The 19,180-nt window shown below is 31.8% G+C and overlaps 1 protein-coding gene across 1 annotated transcript; it reads right to left on the reverse strand.

Moving 5' to 3' along the window:
- Positions 1 to 2,582: 2,582 nt before the first annotated feature.
- LOC134707093 (WW domain-containing oxidoreductase-like) lies at positions 2,583 to 15,282 on the reverse strand. Its single transcript, XM_063566598.1, has 9 exons — positions 15,169 to 15,282; positions 12,750 to 12,856; positions 9,408 to 9,493; positions 8,382 to 8,589; positions 7,176 to 7,210; positions 6,296 to 6,502; positions 5,521 to 5,677; positions 4,415 to 4,541; positions 2,583 to 3,378 (listed from the first exon to the last, which is right to left on the reverse strand). Exons 2-9 carry the CDS (start codon positions 12,823 to 12,825, stop codon positions 3,279 to 3,281), a joined length of 996 nt encoding a protein of 331 aa, XP_063422668.1. The 5' UTR covers positions 12,826 to 12,856; positions 15,169 to 15,282; the 3' UTR covers positions 2,583 to 3,278.
- Between the last annotated feature and the right edge of the window lie 3,898 nt (positions 15,283 to 19,180).

Consider the following 19,180-nt stretch of genomic DNA (forward strand, 5'->3'; position numbering starts at 1 on the left):
TGTCTTTCTTAATTATTTAGTCATGGCGTTTTCAGATTATTTTCAAACTATAAGTTTAAATGTTCCTCTGGCATCTTTCGCCCTGCTTTTATAAAAACGTGTTACCAAACATTTCGGCATAACAAATCAGTGCCAATAATTTTCAGAACAAGACTTATTGTTTGTGTAAAACAGCGCGATTTCTACATTTTGCAGCATTTGAAAATATTTTAGCACTCAAACTATTTAAGATACAATGAGTTGTCCCCAACATATTAATATGTAAAAATCATAGTATTTGTACTCAGTTCATAATCATCTAAAATATAAGCTTGATTATTAATCTCAATACGATCGGCAGCCACTTTCTTACAACACAACGGACTTCGGTTAAGGATTGTGGCAAGTGACTGTTCTCTGAAATAATCGCCCGGTTAACTACTGTAACAGTTCTGGTGGATTTGCAAATTAAAAATGTCCAGTGTTTACAGATTTACTTATCAATACAATAACGTATAATGATTGCAAATTTAGGTCTATGCCATTTGAAATGTTAAGGGCTGAGAGGGGTATTAATATATCATAATATTAATGCATTTGCTTTGTAAATATCGAATTTGAGTTGATAAATGGCACATTTTGAAAATTCATTTGTCGTAATTGATGATCGTCACTTAATATTCAACGTCGTAATCTATTCTTACAACAGTTAACCCAAAATCCAAAACAGATATGAAATTAGTAAAAATTATCTTAAACAAAATACCGCCAATTATTTTGAAAAAAAACCTAGCAAAACAGAAATGTGAAGTCCTCTGAAGTTGTTTTAAAAAGTCAGCTAAAAAATAATATGTGCAAATGTAAGATAGAAAAATAGAGGGCCTGTTATACACTAATAATTGATCAATAGAACTTGCAATTTAAAAGAGGGGTGAATCAAATGAGAGGGACATCCAATCTCGGGAAAATTGTATCAGTTGGGAGATTGCTTGAATGTTGCTACATAAAAAAAGTATTTCACAATTGGGAAGCTAATATCATCTCTTTTGTCTTAAATTTTGGTTTTCAAATTACCCTTATTGTCAATTTCTAGATGTAAGTCAAGATATGAGACAGACTTAACTTTATCTGTGGTGTTCATTATCTTTTTTTTTATGGGATAGATGCGTTAATCAAAGTCACCAAATTTTGAATTATTTAACAAGAGAACATCATCTATATAGCGGAAAGTAGAGTTAAGGGATATTGCTAACTTCTTTTCTCTTTCTAAATGTAAGATTTCTGTAATTGATCTGATCTTGTTTTATAGTTCAAATTGAAAAAAAAAATCAACTGTTTGTGAGTTCTAATTTTATCGTAAAATTCTTTGACGCCACAGAAAATCCTTATTCAAGCATTTCCATGAGATAAAATAATGATTGTCATTAGTTTTAGGACACGCAAAACAGAACATATGTGAGAAACAATTTAATAAAGGACACATTGTTTGCCTTTTCGTCACCTTTCATAAAATATCTGCTCGGTTCTTGTATTCACTGGGATTTTCCCACTCACTTCACTCCTCATGATATACCCCAAATCTATTATTTCATTGACAAAAAACCCACTTAGTTTTCTATTCTATAAAAAACATTTATAGTTAACTTTTGTACCGATTCAACATTTATTTTAAGGCAGATTGATACATCTTTTGGTAGTTATAGTAATATTAAATTTTGCTTTTTACGGTAGTATACACAACTTTCGGTTATTCGAACTACAAACATATATTTAAAGCAAAATTATAATTTAATACTAGTAAAGAATAACCAATAAAGATGCAGATTTATGTTCCAAAAACATAGCATTCTGGAAGATTAATAGGATATAAGATATTTACATTTAAAAAAAAAATGTATACGACTGTCATACAAGTGAGAGGTTGAGCAAGTTTGAAACAGGTTTAAGCCAGCTTTTTCTAGATAAGGAACTACATGTGCCTACTCTGCAATATAAACATTGTTTTTCATTCGTGTGATGCGATTGAGCTTTGATTTTGCCATTTGATAAATGACTTTCCGGTTTGAATATTCCTCAGAGGGTTTGATATAAGATACAAAATATATAGTATAAATAAATAATTCTTTTTATTTACAGCATGCATTACACACTGAATATTTCAACGTCAATTTTAAGAAAACAAGACAGAATTATAATTACGACGAAGTATACATAGCCATCTTTAACAGATTCTTGTCATGAAGATTAACTAAATTAATTGGCGACCGTAAACATTTATAATGCTATGGTTTGGTAAATATCTAGTAGCAGCAATCAACAATCGGGAAGAATATCAGACCAAGGTCCAACTATTAACATACTCTTAATTTTATGTGTTTCTGCAATATCGTTATATATCAACGAAAGTTGTAACTACTTGTATTGCTGTGCTTTTTATAATCTGAGCCGACACTTGATATCAAACTTACGCTGTAGATAGTGGTAAGAGACTCTGCTAATTGTTCTCTCCATATCCTTTGTTTCAAACTCATTGATAGAAGCGTACTTTTTTAATACATCATTGTACTGACTTAATAATTAACACACTTTGGTCAAATTCTCCGTTGCTAAAATTAAGAAAGTAAGATCTTATCTATCTCAGACAAAATGGACCTTAGATAGATTTGGACATTTTAAGGTTCTTCATTATTTGTTCTTCACATTGATTTGTCTCTTTTCAACCGGTTTACGCATCGAAAATCGATAATCTAATGTAGTCTTACTTCAACATGTAGCTCCTTACATATTCATGTTTTATACATCCTTGGTTTCCAAATGTTTGGGTTTGATAAAGGTAAATCAATAAAAGTCCAAAAGATGCTCGATATACGCAAAGTGTTATTTTCATATATAAGAATTATTTTTTTATTCGCATCCTATATGCAGCGGACCATTAAGTTAAAGTACGGATATTTTTATTACATTTTAAAAGCACTTCAAAGCAATACAGACATTGGAAAAAATCACGAAGTTAGGAGAAAACGCACGACATAAAGCAATACCACTAGACAAAGACAACGGATATAATACGATTACAACGAAAAATAAAAGGGAGCATACATGTCATTAAGCACAAGATAATTACATATTTCTGGAGAAAGTATCTTTTTTCTTAATGTTTCAAATAACATGGATAGACGAACATAACACGGCATAGTCCTATAAAGAAGGTAACATCTTCAGATAGCACAATGGTGTTATACAATGTTATTTACAATAAATTGACAAATTTACAAACACTAGTTAAGAAATACAGTTTTTTATGTGATCGGTGACCACCTCTGAGCTAAACTGTCCGGAATATAGTCTTTCAACAGCTCGAGAGAAAGTTTAAGTAATGCTTCTTGATTTTCAGTATTTCTAAAAATAAAAATAAAAAAAAAGAGATTAAGTATTGATTATTTAAGATTTTTCGTTGTCACGTTCTTAGGACTATAAATTATACAATAGTTAAACGATGCATGTTAAGCAAGTCCGAGACTCTAAACAAAAATGAATCAACGATACCATGAATGGAATTTTGTATGACAGCATCTGTAGCATACGGCTGTTGCTAGAATGCAAGTAAATATATTTCTGACCAAATTACGCTTGATTGACAAATGCTACTTTCTCAAAGCTGGTAGAAGTGATGATGTACGAAAACAAGACGTACTCAAACAGGTGTAAATGTATTTCTGAAAACGTTTTGGCACACACAGTTTTACTAAAATGCATCCTATCATCCGAGTTTTGACCAAAATATAAATTGTGAATACTAAAAAAAAAATTCTAACCACCTCGTGAAATAATTAATTGTCAATGAAATATTAGCAATGCATTCCAGTTCTGTCTAGACTCAGGACGATTTCAAGAGTGGCATATTTTAAAGTCATTTGTCAATTGTTGAAATTTTTGTTTTCCGTATCATGTCTTTAACAGTGTTATTTAAAGCTACCATTGAGTGCCGTTTAGTTCCATATACCAAATATATTGTTCTACTCGTGTAGATCATTCTCGTTTTGTCTGTGTGTGAAAAATCCTATTTTCTTGGTTTTTTTTTGTATTCAATGTAACTTCTATCAATGTGAATTTTTTATCAACCATTTCATATTTTGTTGATTGCAATGTATGTCCCTATGTTGCATCATTTAATTCAAATTTCATCTAATGGAAGTTTCATTCTTGATAAAAAATCATTTTAAGTGTACTTTTTTAGCCTGGAAATATATAAATTCAAATACATACTATATTTTCTGAATGTTTGTAATCCCAGTGAATATCATTCAATATATGAATACATCTTTTTTGTCGAAGTTCTTCGGTAAATATTGTTAAAAATTAAAACGAAGGCAGAAATGAATATATAGTTCAAAAGAAAATATATCATTTCCCTCATTTAAACAATTTTATATACCTTGACTGGCTAGCTGTAGTTTTTGGTTTACAATCTACATAGTAGACATCTCTTATTCCTTTGAGCTCAGGTGCTATTGCAGTGTAAATCTCAGTTTCTGCTCCTTTGAAAGCATTTCTAGCGCAACCTAAATGAACAGTATGATAAATATATACTTAAAAGTGAAATAACAAAAATACTAAACTTCTAGGAAAATTCAAAGAGAAAATTCTAAGCAAAGGGCGAAATTAAAAGCTAGAACACATCAAACGAATGGATAAGAACTGTCATATTTCCTGAGTTGTTACCGGCATTTTCTTATGTAGACTTCGGTAGATAAAACTGCTTTTAAAGCAAGATTAACCTTTCACTTGTATGACAGTCGCTTTAAATTACATTATATTGACAACAATGATTGAACAAACAAAAAAAGATATCATAGACAAAAATAAAAAAAATAAGGGTACACCAGTCAACATTGTGTTTAAATTTCAATCACAATAAAAAATAAAACAAATACGTCAACGTAAATACGTAAAAGAATACAGACAAAACAAAGGACAGAAATACAAAAATTTACGATATCACATGAACTCAACGACGGGATATATTATAAGTACCGAGTCACGTAAAATGGATATAAGAAAAAAATGAATAAATGATAAAAGAATAGTTTACAAAGACAAGTAAAAGGACACTGTTACACATAAGATGATAAACAACGTCAGTACCTAGACTCTAAACTTTAAGATCATCTTTTATCATTTGTGAAGTTGATATAAGGATTCACTTTTACAGTAAATAGTTATAACAGGTACCAGGGTTATAATTTAATACGTCAGACGCGCGTTTCGTTTGATGTGTTTTATCATTTGATTTTTGTCATTTGATGAGGGACTTTCCGTTTTGATTTTTCCACGAGTTAAACATTATTGTGATGTAACTTTTTTCGTCTACATAAGACTATACATTTTTGTTGACACATTATATAGACATTAAGATTGTCAACATGAAAAAATAATGTTCAATTTAACGTTTTCTGTAAACTTTGTGATAGAAACAATGATTTAATAGGATCATTTGAACCAACTGAAAAACGTTGGTTGAACTAAAAAAAAAATTCTTACCACAGCAAATAAAGCATTTAACAACTGACGTAATACAACAAGCACCAGATTTGTCGAAATTCCTCTGAAACCCTGTTTTCACAATTCCAGGATGAATAGATATGATTGACACATTAGTGTCTTTCAACCTTTTATTCATAAAATACATCTGCATAACCTGAAATCATTCTCAAAGAATATATAAAAATGGCATATGCCTCTAAGCACCGGCTAGAGCGGACTTCTGTGAAAAATTAATTCGAGTTCGTTTTTTGTCGTCATATCACCCTTTCAACATAATAGTCAACAATGCAACCTCCCATAGGAGTCAACTGACCATGTTGACTTGTTTGATCTTGACATGCTGATCATAGTTGATATTAAAATGTTCCTTTGACCTATTTAATAGTAATCAAGCTTTAATGCAAACGTAAAACAATGTAATTTTTTTTTCATTTTAGGACAATAACTTATAAGACATCTGTCAGTTTTGATAGTATTAAACGTTATGCAGATCTCAACATTCCAATCGTTTTTGCTTACACAGATTTCCTTTATCTGTAGAGGTTTTCAAGATAATAGACAAAACTTGCATGTTACTCCTATGTTCTAGTTTTTATCCATGTGGACACCTTTGTGTGCAGACTGTATTATCAAACACTATCAAAATACCATAATGATGATAGTGACCATGTTTGGATTTTCGCCGGTAATTTCAGAGAGGAATATTTAATGATCTACAATTAAACAATTGACATCTTTGAAATAAAATGAAAAAAACCCAACATATACAAACCTGATACAGTTTACTATAAGCATAATATCCCATTTCGTCATAAGAACTTGGTTTCAAATCTTTTCCTTGAACTTTTGAAATGTCAAACGGTGGTGCGAAATCATGGACACTACTTGAAACCATTATTATTCTACAATCGTCTAAACCTGAACTTTCCATCAGAGGTATTAGATGTACGCATATAAGGAACTGGCTTAGATAGTTGGTCTGTAAAAAAGCCACATGAGTCTTTATGATTGTATATTTGTTTAGGTTTGGTTTATAGTATAAACACCATTTGTAGTATGACATAATTCAGTTGTATTTTTTATTTCCCTTCTTCTGTGTTATTGAAAGAAGTATTCAATTTTTTTTCTTCGTGTTTTTGTAAAAATTATCTGGTCGAAATAATAGAATGACTATGTTTCTGCGTTGAATACGTTAAAAATGTTTACTGCAATTGTTGATAACAATAGTCCAAACTCAAAAGAACTATATATTGTGTGTGCCTGCCCCAAGTCAGGAGCCTGTAATTCAGTTCGTTACTGTGTTACATATTTGTTTTTCATTTAATGTCTATCTGATTATTTACTGTTTTTAATATCTCTATATCCTTAACAGTTTTGAGATGATGGACATAAAATCAGAAAAAAGATTGAAGGGTAAAAACTTCAATTTCAGGTTAGATTGATGAAAATTGCAGTTGAACCCTATGTTTTATTCTTACACTACGGAACAAAACGAAAACACATCATACATTATTATTTTGAAGAAGATTTTAAGGACAGTTAACGACGACGGACCATAATGATTGCATACGCTCATTAGATCTTTAGAGATCAATCGACCTTAAACACAACATATTAAAGTATATTCAAAAAACTTTTTCAAAGAATACTACCTGAAATACCAATTCGTTTCCGTCTTCTGTCATTTCTGAAAATCAACAAAAAAATAAATTTACGCTTTATAATACATTTTGTCTACTTTGTACTTTTGTTCCGGGATTTTTCCTTAATGGAATCAGAAAGGTCTAGTCATAAAATAAAAATATAAGTGAAAATAAACGGAAAGAGAGATTGAGTTTATCAATTAGTTTTGATTAATCAGCTTCGTGCCTAAAAGAATTAAATACTGGCCATATTCTCTCAAATTGTTATTTGCTAAACTACATTTCTTTGGTATGCATTATACAAAATGTAAGTTAGAGTACGTTGGTTCCTCATAGGACGGAAACCTTGATAATTATGCAAAAAACATCGTTCCAATACTACTGAAAGCACTTAAACAGTCGAATCCACTGACAAATCCGATCAAGACTCATCTACTAAATTTAACCTCATTAGAAATAGGTAATTATTTGCGACGAATATCCAGCAAAGAAAATGAACTAATAGGGATCAACAATCTTTTCATTAGGTTGTTATAAAATATCATCAGATTCAAAATGAAAGACATCTTATAAATCTTCACCAACCGTGAAACTATTAGTTTTAACCCTTTTGTTCTCACACAATAGATCACACATCTAATTGACAAGCGCAGACAGGAATTCTAGTATAAAATTGAATTGAGGGATTCAAATTTAGACTGAAAATATAACAGAAGATAATGACCAGTCTAATTGTACAGCTATGTTATACATTGTTGTACTTTTAAGAAAGATGACGCGTATACAATTTTTTTTTGAGCAGTTTTTAGTTTTCTTTGTTGTGTTATGTATACTGTTATTCGCCTTTTTTTCTTTTCTTGCTAAGGCGTTATCCGTTTATTTTCGACTTATGAGTGTGAATGTCCGTTTAGAACCGTTCGCCTCACTTTGATACACCTGCAAATTATGCACTACACATTTCATAAACATAACTCATCATAAACATTTGTATGCCATAATTTAATGATACCACAAAAGGTAACCGTGCCTTCGAGTGTTAGAGCCTCAGTGATTTGTTAGCATTACCCCGCTCCAGAATATAGAAGCTACATCGCGGCGACATTCAAATAAAAAGACTTAAAACTGAATAAATGATTTACAGAAAAAAACAAATCCACAATCCGATTCAAATGCTCACGATTTTGCAGGTTTCTTTTAAAGTATAAAGTAACTTACGCAGTGGAAGAAATCCCAAACCAGCATTACAAACTAGCGTGTGCAACTTTTGACCAGAAGATTTGAAATTTTCAATAAATTTCTTTGTAGACTGCAGGGAGGCCAAATCAACCTGCATAAATGTTACATTTATATCGCCGTCTTGAATGATTCCTTTGGTTCCCTTTTGTTTTTCTGTAGCGTATTCCTCTTTCATTCTTTTTATTGCCTGTAACATATACATTGAAAACAAGTGCGCATACACACATATTATATATACATAGTGTTAAAAAAAAGAAAAAAAAAAGAAAATATTTCAATATTAAGCCGGAGATTGACATCGGGTCAATTTAGCCGATTTATAAAAATGAGCTTTTCTAACAGAGAAACGTGAACATTTGTATCACATATAGTGAGTTTTTGCTTAAAACTTTCAAACGATCAAGTTAAAGTTTTCACCTCAAATTAAAAAAAAAAACCATCCGTTTTATTGCTATAGGTTGATTATGTAAATTTTTAAATTTGACCTATTAGATCGTCTTTATTACACGAATTCAGATATCATATTTCTATAGTTTTCTTTCAATTTCATTCCGACAAATTATTAAGCTGAATATTTAAACCATCAGTCATATTAAAACAATTGTTTCCTTAAGATTATTTACCCTATAGTCGTATAAGGGACCTTGATATCAAAAAGATGTTGTATGATTGCCAATGAGACAACTGTTCACAAGAGGCCACCATGACACAAACATTAACAACGACAGGTCACCATACGGCCTTCAACAATGAGCAAAGCCCATACCGCATAGTCGGCTTTAAAAGGCCCCGATATAACAATGTAAAACAATTTAAACTAGAAAACTAACGGTCTTAGTTGATGTCTTAATTAGCAGAAGAACCACTGTATACTAGCCTGTCAACACCGAGAATGTTAGTTCGAATCCCAAACGAGGCAGGTGCGCTCGACTCTAAACTTAATTGACTAGGATTTTCAGTTTCCCTGTGTTTGTTCTCAATTAGAAATAAGATCAAATCGTTTACCTCTAAAGCTTTGTCCTCTGATCTGCATGCAATGATGACCTTTGCACCCAACATAGCAATCCATTTTGCAGTTTCATACCCAATTCCTAAAAAATAAATCGTTGAAATTAGAACTATACGAACTGCAGTATCCACCAAGTTTCTTTATGACGAGACTGTTTGCTTTCACCGATAATATATGAACGGAATTCTTCTAACCTAATTTTGACTTTCAACACCTGCGTATATGAGTAAAAATGCGCATGGATGTGGTCTTTAAACTTTGAACTTTGAATTATAAAACAATGCAATACTGGAGCGGAGTTATAGCTATAAAACCAAGTTCAATCCAAGATTTTCTACATAATAAATGCCTGTACCAAGTCAGGAATATGACTGTTGTTATCCATTCGTTTGCAGTGTATCAGCTTTTGAGTTTACCATTTGATTAGGGACCTTCCAATTTGAATTTCCTCAAGGCTCAATAATTTTAGTGATTTCACTTTTTACTATCAAATTACAGTGTAGTATGTTAATTTCTTCACAGCCTTTACAAAGTTAAGAAATGAAAGACATGTTTGACAACAGAAAGAAATCTAAAATTAATATTTGAAAGCGAATACTACATAAGAAACGAAATAGTTGAAGAGCTGTATGCCTTTAAGGACCCTGAACAATAATCAAATCCATATAAGGTCATATATGGTCTAAGGAGTTGAAAAATTAGTTTCTGTATAGTTTCAAATTTTATAAACGGACAAGTTGAGATTGATCTGTTATAAATCATGAAATACAGACTTTTGAATTAATGATACCATCGGGGACTGTTGGTCCACCAGCACAGGAATCAACTCAATGCTTTCAAACAATTAAAACAACACGTTATAGATTGCATGCGTCTTAAGCGCCTATCTAGATAAACCTTCATGAAAAAAGCCAATAATGTATAAGTACCGAAATAGTTGGATAACTTTAGGACAAAAAGAACATAAAATAATAGTCAAATCCATTTAAGGTGTGATTGGCCTATAGGAGTTGAAATTTTGTTTCCTTTTATTTTCGAATTTTACAAAATAACAAGATTAGAGAGGTTTTTTATAAATCATGTCCGTACTTAAAGACAAAGGTACTGACTACTGAGCTGACGATACCCGCGTGGTCTAATATGTCACTAGGAGAGTTCGTACTTCAAGACAAATGTACTGACTACAGATCTCATGATACCACTGATAGTTCACCAGGAAAAATATCGAACAAATGTTTGAGAAATTAAACAACACTTTATACATTTCATGCATTCGTAGTGCCTTTCTGGATTTACATACATTAGGAACACTATGAGTCGAGTATTAAAGCCAAAGATGTTTATGAAACAAAACAGGTAAGAGCTTTGTGACAAAAAAGGACATAAAACAATAACCAAATCCCTCTTAGTTCAACTTTGCCTGATGAAGTTGAAACCTTTATTTCTCAATAACTCATAAATTTATACGGAAAACTTAGAAAGGTTTTTTATACTCGCTTCAGAAGTAATAAACTGAAACGTTATGAATGATGTCCGTAAAGAAGTACTGGCATAATTTATAACTTAGCTGATACCTTTGGGGACTTACTGTCCATCAACAACGATATCGAGTCAGTTCTATAAAAAAAAAAACACACTTTTTCGAAGTTTCATACGTCCTTATGGCTTTAAAAAAATACAGTCACCAGGAACGCTCAAAGCAGAATGTTCGAATGTCATAGATCACAATTTTGATTACAAACAACACAACACATGCTCATAAAGATTAGTGTCGAGTTGATTCTCTCTGAATTTTAATATTGAGATCTGGTCAATCATTCGAATCTCTATGAAATACGAGAAAAGGTTTGTATATAACAGGTATATACGTATAGTGTTTTGTTCTACATTATTGAATTGTAAATTAGTTTTTATCAATCTGTTGTTACAGTGTAATAATTGCCAGAGTGTATCAATACAACTTAATTACAGATCCAACAGATACGTGTATCTTTAATTGTATATTCAAATGACTTAACACCAATCAATTATCATTGTATTGTACAAATGCAGTAAAATAAGACGTGGTTATTTGAAGAGGTAGCTGCAACTACATATGTATAATATTTGCAGATTAAGAATGGGTTGAGCGTAATACTTGTGCTTTATAAAGTTACTGTCCTATAAACTTTGCATTTAGATAGTCATTGTATATAGATAACTTAACTACACGACAGTCATATTTATATCTCAAAACATAAAATTTTTCTGTACTCGCCTCGAAAAAGGATAGGTTTCTCAATTTAATAGATTAAATATCCTGAAATTTGAAAAAAATGTAAAGTTATTCTTTACACACAATTGAGAATTAAAATGGGGAATGTGTCAAGTTACAACAACCCGACCAATGATCAGACAACAGACGAAGGCCACTTATTGAGCCTTTAAACATCGAGAAAATCACGCACACAGAGACGGGCTTCAGCTGGTACTTAAACATAAATAAAGTTTACTAGTTCAGTGATTATATATGAACGAACTAAAACTAAAATTCATACAAAACAAATTAAAAGGGCCAAAGGCTCATGACTTTGGACGTGCACAAAAATGCGGCGGGATTAAACATGTTTTGTAAGATATCAAAACCCGCTATAACTATAGCAAATTTATAAAAAAAAAACAACACCAGACAAACAAAAATATGCCCAGTAAAACTGAAAAAAAGAAGTTCGAGTCTGATTCCAGAATAGGTAAAAAAAAAACCGAAGCAAAATGACAATGATACATCAGTTAGCAAAGGACTACGTGCAGTTACTGACATGCCAGCTCTATACCTCAACTAAACTGATTGAAAGATTATGTCTTCATCATATGAATATCAAGCACAATACATCATTGTTAGGAGTTATGTATCATACATATCTATATCATTTGGAAGAGAACGAATATGATTTAATGAACATGCTAATATTACATACGAATTTATAAGAATGAAAGTAAAATTGGTAAAAAGCAACGTTAATGTCTGAATAACAAATTATTGCAACAATTGCTTTCATTAAAGTAACTTAAATATATGTATCAATAATTTAGAACGATTCGACGTCAAAGCTTTTTTGAGTGAAAGTTAATGAATGATTAAAATTAAGATCCAAGTAGCCATCTATCGCTACTTGACTTTGATATTTATGATTGAAAAAAAAATCTGATTAGAAAAAAAAATCTAGATTAATTTTGCCAACTTTCTAAAGATAAACATATAATTTTGAAAATGACCGCACAATTTTATGATAACAAGCTTCCTCACTCACGTGGACTTACTTTGTATGATAAGGCAAATAAATGTAGTCTAAACTCACCGGTATTACCGCCTGTGACTAAGACAACCTTGTTTCTGTCTAATGGCTCTCTTGGAAATGAGGTTCCTCCGCCCATCTTGTAATCTATTCAAACTACAGCTTGCTATCTAGAAAAGTAATGTTTTCCGATTTCTTAAAATATATACACACGCACTGTATACAATGATTTGAATGGATCTCTATTAATAGCCTTTGTAAAGGTTTGTAGGTAGAACGACACAATAAGGTAGTACGAAATAATAAGTTAGACGGGTAGAATTAAGTAAATCACAGGTAGGTACAAAAATCGATTTCTTTACCTTATATATATACATTGGACACTATCAGGATAATATCACTATGACTGACTTATAATGAACAACAGGAATTTCATGAGATATGTTAGATTAAATTACGAACAGCTGCACCCGTATATAATATATTTCAATCAATACTTTTTATACTGCGATTTTTTTCTTTATGAGTTGAAGGTTAGTTACCCAATCTATATCATGATGATCCAGAAACCTGACCATATATGGCATTGTAGATTTTGTGAAGTTCACATAATTATCAAAACATTTATGTACCTTATTTTTTTTTTACTAAATTCTCACTTTAAAGTCATACGAAACCGCAAATTAAAAAAAAAGATTTTAAATATAAATTATGAAGTTTTTGAAGAAAATTCTTTAACTTGTTCACAAAGAAGTTTTCTTTTACTTTTTCAATTGCTTGCTTCCCAGCAAGCAATTCGCCGAAATATTTTCCGTATGCAAGTGACCTAAGCGTGATCTTTCTCGTAAAAATCCGATGATCGCAATATGCATGAATCTGTCATTGAAATAAACTATTATCTGATTGTTAATGTTATACACGTGCTCAATTTTCACGCTTCTTTGTTGATTGTTTACTATAAGGCGACAATCGGTAAACAACGGCTTTAAAACACGACAAACAATTAGCTGCCATATTTGTTAAACCATAACAGACAGAGACAAAAAAATTGATGATTATACGTTATTTTTGCGTAAGAAACGATAAAATCGTGCACAGAAGACTAAGTTTATGATATATACATGCATCGGTTTTAGAATTAGATGACATTATTTTTCACCAGACACTTTTTTCATATGACTCATCAGTGACTCTCAAATTAAAAAAGTTATAAAGCCAAAAAAGTAAAAAGTTGAAGAGCATTGAGGACCCAAAATTCCAAAAAGTTGTGCCAAATACGGCTTAGGTAATCTATTCCTGAGATAATTAGTTATCAAAGGTACCAGGATTAGAATTTAGTACGCCAGTCAATCCTTAGTTTTTCGAAAAAGTCAAAATTTTGTAAACAGGAAGTTTATAAAAATGACCGTTTAATTGATATTCATGTCAACACCGACTTATGTGCTGGTGATACCCTCGGGGACAAAACGTCCACCAGCAGTGGCATACAACATATAATTGAAATACTAGAATTGAAATGCTACTTCCCCTGCATGTGTTTCTTTCACGGAAAATCAATGCAACCTAAATGAAATAGAATGGTTTATATAACCATTAAATATAATGTCCATAATCAAACTTTTTTTTAAAGCGTTGATCCGTCAGAAATGCTCCCTTACTTAACACTACAAAAGAACATGTTGCCGAAATTACTTCCGTAACCAAGAGTGGAATAAATCATACCTTTTTTAAACGAACTCGCTTAAAACTGTTAAGTTATACAATTTTGTACATCATTCGAAGGCCTATTACCTCGATTTTTAGGCAGTTAAGCTGCCTTATGCGAGCACCCTGGATTTGTGTGCTACCCAATAAATGCTGAAATATGTGCCATTGTTATCATCTAGCTGGCTACTATATTATTTATAACTTATTGGACAGTTTTTACATACTTTTCATTCTGGATTACAAAAAATATGACCAGAAAAACCTTAAATGATCGTCGATTTTCCCAAAAGTTTTGAAGTTGCACATAGGAAGTAGAGCACATTAGAAATCCTTATGTAGTTTATTCTCCCCTGAGCTTTTGGCCAAGATGTCAAAGAAAAAATGTATGAAATATTTAATCGCCGAAAATCTCTAAAGACAAGTAGTTAAGATTTCCCAAATTGCAAAAGTCGTAGGAATATTGTTTGTCGTCAATACGTATGTATACGTCAGTAGTCTATTAAATAAGTTCAACTGATCACGCTGTTGGCGGCAATTTTGAATGAGAAAACGAAAATTTCGTATCTTTTCAATTTGGACGCAAGGTTTCAAATTAGCGGTGGTCCGAGGTCTGCAACCTTCCAATTTTGCAGTCGGGCTTTCTACTTGGTTACTAGCTACGCCCTACATGCCCGACGGACCTTGAAAGAAAATAAAAAAATATCTTTGCAATCATTTTTACCAAAGTTTCCTAATAAAGATCAATAAACGATCTCAAACTTATTTTTATCATTACCATTCATGAGAGCGATGTTCAATTTGTTCAACCGCTAGCTTAATACAGAAAATCGCGATTAATAATGTGTAAATCCGACTAAAATCGTATCTCACTCTCTGTCAAAACAACATTGAAAATATAATGGCTGCCGCGAGATTACAATATCGTATCCGATTCCGGAAGCGGATAAGGATAATCCCGGGTTTTGGTTATTTTAAACTAGAAAATCCAGACAGGTGACAAAATACATCTATGCATGGTGAATAAATATAAACACTAGAATTGAAAACCAAAAGATATATGCTGAGACTACTATAACAAAGTAGTCTCAGATATATATATAAAAGATGAAAAGGCAGAAAATATTTTGTACATCAATTATAGTGTCAAAATCCAATAGAATGTAACAGTGGTAACAGTTTATCATGGCTAACAGTTTAATTTTTTTTTATCAGTGATAAATGTTGGTAATGCATGTTAAATGTTTTTCAAGTTAAACATATTACTGCAATTTCAAGGGGTATTTTTTTCTTCTCAGTTTTGATAGGTCAGTTAATAAAATAGCTGGAATTTCTGAAGAAAAAAAAGAAAGATGTGGTATGATTGCCAATGAGACAACTATCCACAACAGACCGAAATAAAATATAGGGGAAGTCCCTGTGGTCACCCTACCCCTCATGTTTAAGAACTTTGAAACAGTTGGGATCCACAACTCTAAATTAAATGAAATATAGGGGGAGTCCTTGCAGTCACCTGATTGAGAAATTGGAAACAGTCGAGATCCCCACCTTTAGATTAAACCATATATATTCATGTATGAGAACTAATCAAATGAAATATAGGGAGAGTCCTTAGGGTCACCCTACCCACTCCTGTTTGATAACTTAAAAACAGATGAGATCCCCACTCCTCAACCATATATATTCATGTATTGGACAATATAACAAATCAAATTAAATAAAGGGGAAGTCACTGGGGTCCCCCAACCCCTCCTGTTTGAAAACTTGATAACGGTCGAGATCCCCACCAATAAACCATATATATTCATGTATGGGACAATATAAAAAATAAAATGAAAATTAGGGGTAGTCCCTAGGGTCACCCCACGCCCTCTTGTGTGTGTTTGAGAACTTGTAAAAGATTGAGATACCAACGCCTAAACCATATTCATTCCTGTTTGTCATTTCAAAAAAGATTGAATGACATACAAGGTCAATCTCATAGGCGACACATATGCATATCACTTTGCTAGACCCTAACACCTGTCATTTTATTACAAACTTAGACATCATGGACTTGGGGTGAAGGTGGGAGTCGTTTACATTTATAAGTCAGACCTCACCATTGATCCCTGTAGTAGTAAACATTTGTCTGATTTGTGTCTCATAACTTTTGTACTGTACAACACAAACTAGTTTTTGTTTCCAGGGAAGCAAGTCCATTCATACTTTTACAAGCTTGTACTAAAGTCAACTTGAACTACTAACAGTCAACTAATACGAACAATTACGATCAAGTAGAAGAACTGCAATCATTGCAAATTTGTACCACTGCTGACTCATTAAAGACTCGTGACCATTCGTGGTCATGTGCGTTGTTATTGAAAACCTTGATAAAATATGAATTATTTGCCTTAATGTTTAATTCATTAAATGAACATAAATGTACAATTATATATGAATGTTTAATGTTTGTTCTTTTAAATCTTTAAAAAAAAAAGTTGAAGCAACATTGCCACAGTTTTCATAATTATGTTTGCCTTGTTTTTGGTTAACTGCCTACAGTGCTTACAGCGCTTTGATTTATGTTTCTCGGTCGTAAAAAGTATTCGTATGTGCATTTGCGTCACAAGAAGATCAGAGGTTTGGATCAACACTTTTTCAAGATGTTGCATGGTCTGAATAATGCAATAATGTAAAAATAAAGAAAAACTTTATTAAGTTTAGAAGAAAGATTAACAGTCACTAATCAAACGTACATTGTAATATTTATGACACATTTTTGATAAACACTACCTTTTCAATGCTCATCAGTTTCGTACTTTATTTGTACTTTTTTTGGTGTTTTCGATTTGAGCGTCACTGACGAGTCTTTTGTAGACGTAAGGTACATCTTGGGTACAATATTTCAATCATTGTGTCTTTGATGAGTTTATTTACCGAAATGTCAGTGAAAATGTTAAAAGATGAGTGAAATTTAAAATATTTGTTGGTCAGTCACGTTCATCTCTTAATAATATGTTTATGTCTGTATGGAATCATTTCCTTCCGGAACATTATAGGTAGGTCAATGTGATAAAGTAAAAGCACAACAGCAAAACGATACCAAGTTACAATTATAGAATTTGCGTCAAGGCATACAATAATGACCTATGTAATGTATTTATTTTCATAATGAAAAAGAAATACAGTTTGTTAAAATATTTAATTCATTTGATAGTAATTGCGTGTTGTTGGAAATAGGTGATTATATGTAAAATGTTCGTATTATTTAGTCTTTAATTATAAACTCTTCAAAGATACCAGGAATGAAATTTTATGTTTGCGCTAAACCCGCGTTTCGTCTTCATAAGACTTGTCAGTGACGCTCGAATCAAGACGTGTAAAAAAAAGCCAAATTAAGTACGAAGTTGAAGAGCATTGTGGACAAAAAATTCCGAAAGGTTTTGCAAAATACAGCTAAGGTAATCTATTCATTAGGCAGAAAAGTCTTAGATTTCAAAAATTTAAAGTTTTGTTGACAATTAATTCATAATTTTGAACATATTAAAAACATTAGTTATGTTGAAGTATCATTTTTTCTGCAATGATTAAATCAAAAAGAAATCCCCTCTACTCTTTATCAATAATCTTGAGTAAACATGTAACACACACAGAAACGGACCAAGCATCAGACAAAATCCCACAAGAATAAAAAATATAACTGAAATATAACTATATTGTGAAGCCGAATCACACTTTTGTCGTTAAGTTTTGTTCAAAACCGACCCTAGTTGTCAATTTTTAGTTCAGATAAAATACACGTACCTGTGTCAGTTTTATCCTGTATTTCAAATTTGATGCCATACATGTATATGCATTCAAAATAGTCACCAAAATTTGAATTATTTAGTGAGAGGACATCATCTAAATAGCGATAGTGATGTAAACAGATAATGCTAACATCTTTTTATTCTTCCTAAAAAGCTCAATAAGAACAAGTCTGCAAGAAGAGAAGCACATTTGATTTCAATGGGACTGCACATTGTAGTTAAAAATTAAGTCCTTCAAACAAAACAAAAATATGCTGTCAATCAAAAATTTAGCAGGTTGATAACGTTAAATATCTAGGGATTACAGATACTACCGAAAGTAGAAGGTCTACTTCATCTTTGATCTTATCATAGATATTGAAACAGATCAACGACTTCAAATAGCCCTGACAAATGTGATGACTTTCCAACTATCAACTTTCCTTTTCTTAGAAGTAACATATCTTCTGCTCTATAGGTTTGTGTTTATATATTTCAGTTTATACGATACTCTTGGTCATGCGCGCACTATACAGACTTCATCAACAGGTGTGTATTCATTACAAATAAACTGAACAAATAGAGTAAGGAGGAAGAAGGACTTAAATCGAAACTACATAAGTTTTACTGTCACCATCATAAATTGGTTCACCTATACGGTCTCACAACTTACAACAGAGAGATTTGAAGGCCTCAGATCATTAAATAACACTATAGTCGTGTAATTTGTAATTTTAAAGATGTGTCCTATTCCCAATATGTGAAAAGTAAAATCACAAAAATTCTAAACGCCGAGGAATTTGCATGGCGAGTGATGAATAAAGCATAGAAAGAGACGCTTACTCTATCGACTTACACAGTCTCGCTCGTTTTTGAGTTCTCTCGGTTTTTTGTTTGTTACCTTGATTTTTCACTTATCTCATAAATGAGAGATCCCAACTGTCAATCATAATTTCACGTGGTATAACCACCCAAAAAACTGCCAGTGAACTAAACCATGATTTGAATTTATCAAAATAA

The sequence above is a fragment of the Mytilus trossulus genome, chromosome 2 (assembly GCF_036588685.1).
Source record: "Mytilus trossulus isolate FHL-02 chromosome 2, PNRI_Mtr1.1.1.hap1, whole genome shotgun sequence".
Taxonomy (NCBI): domain Eukaryota; kingdom Metazoa; phylum Mollusca; class Bivalvia; order Mytilida; family Mytilidae; genus Mytilus; species Mytilus trossulus.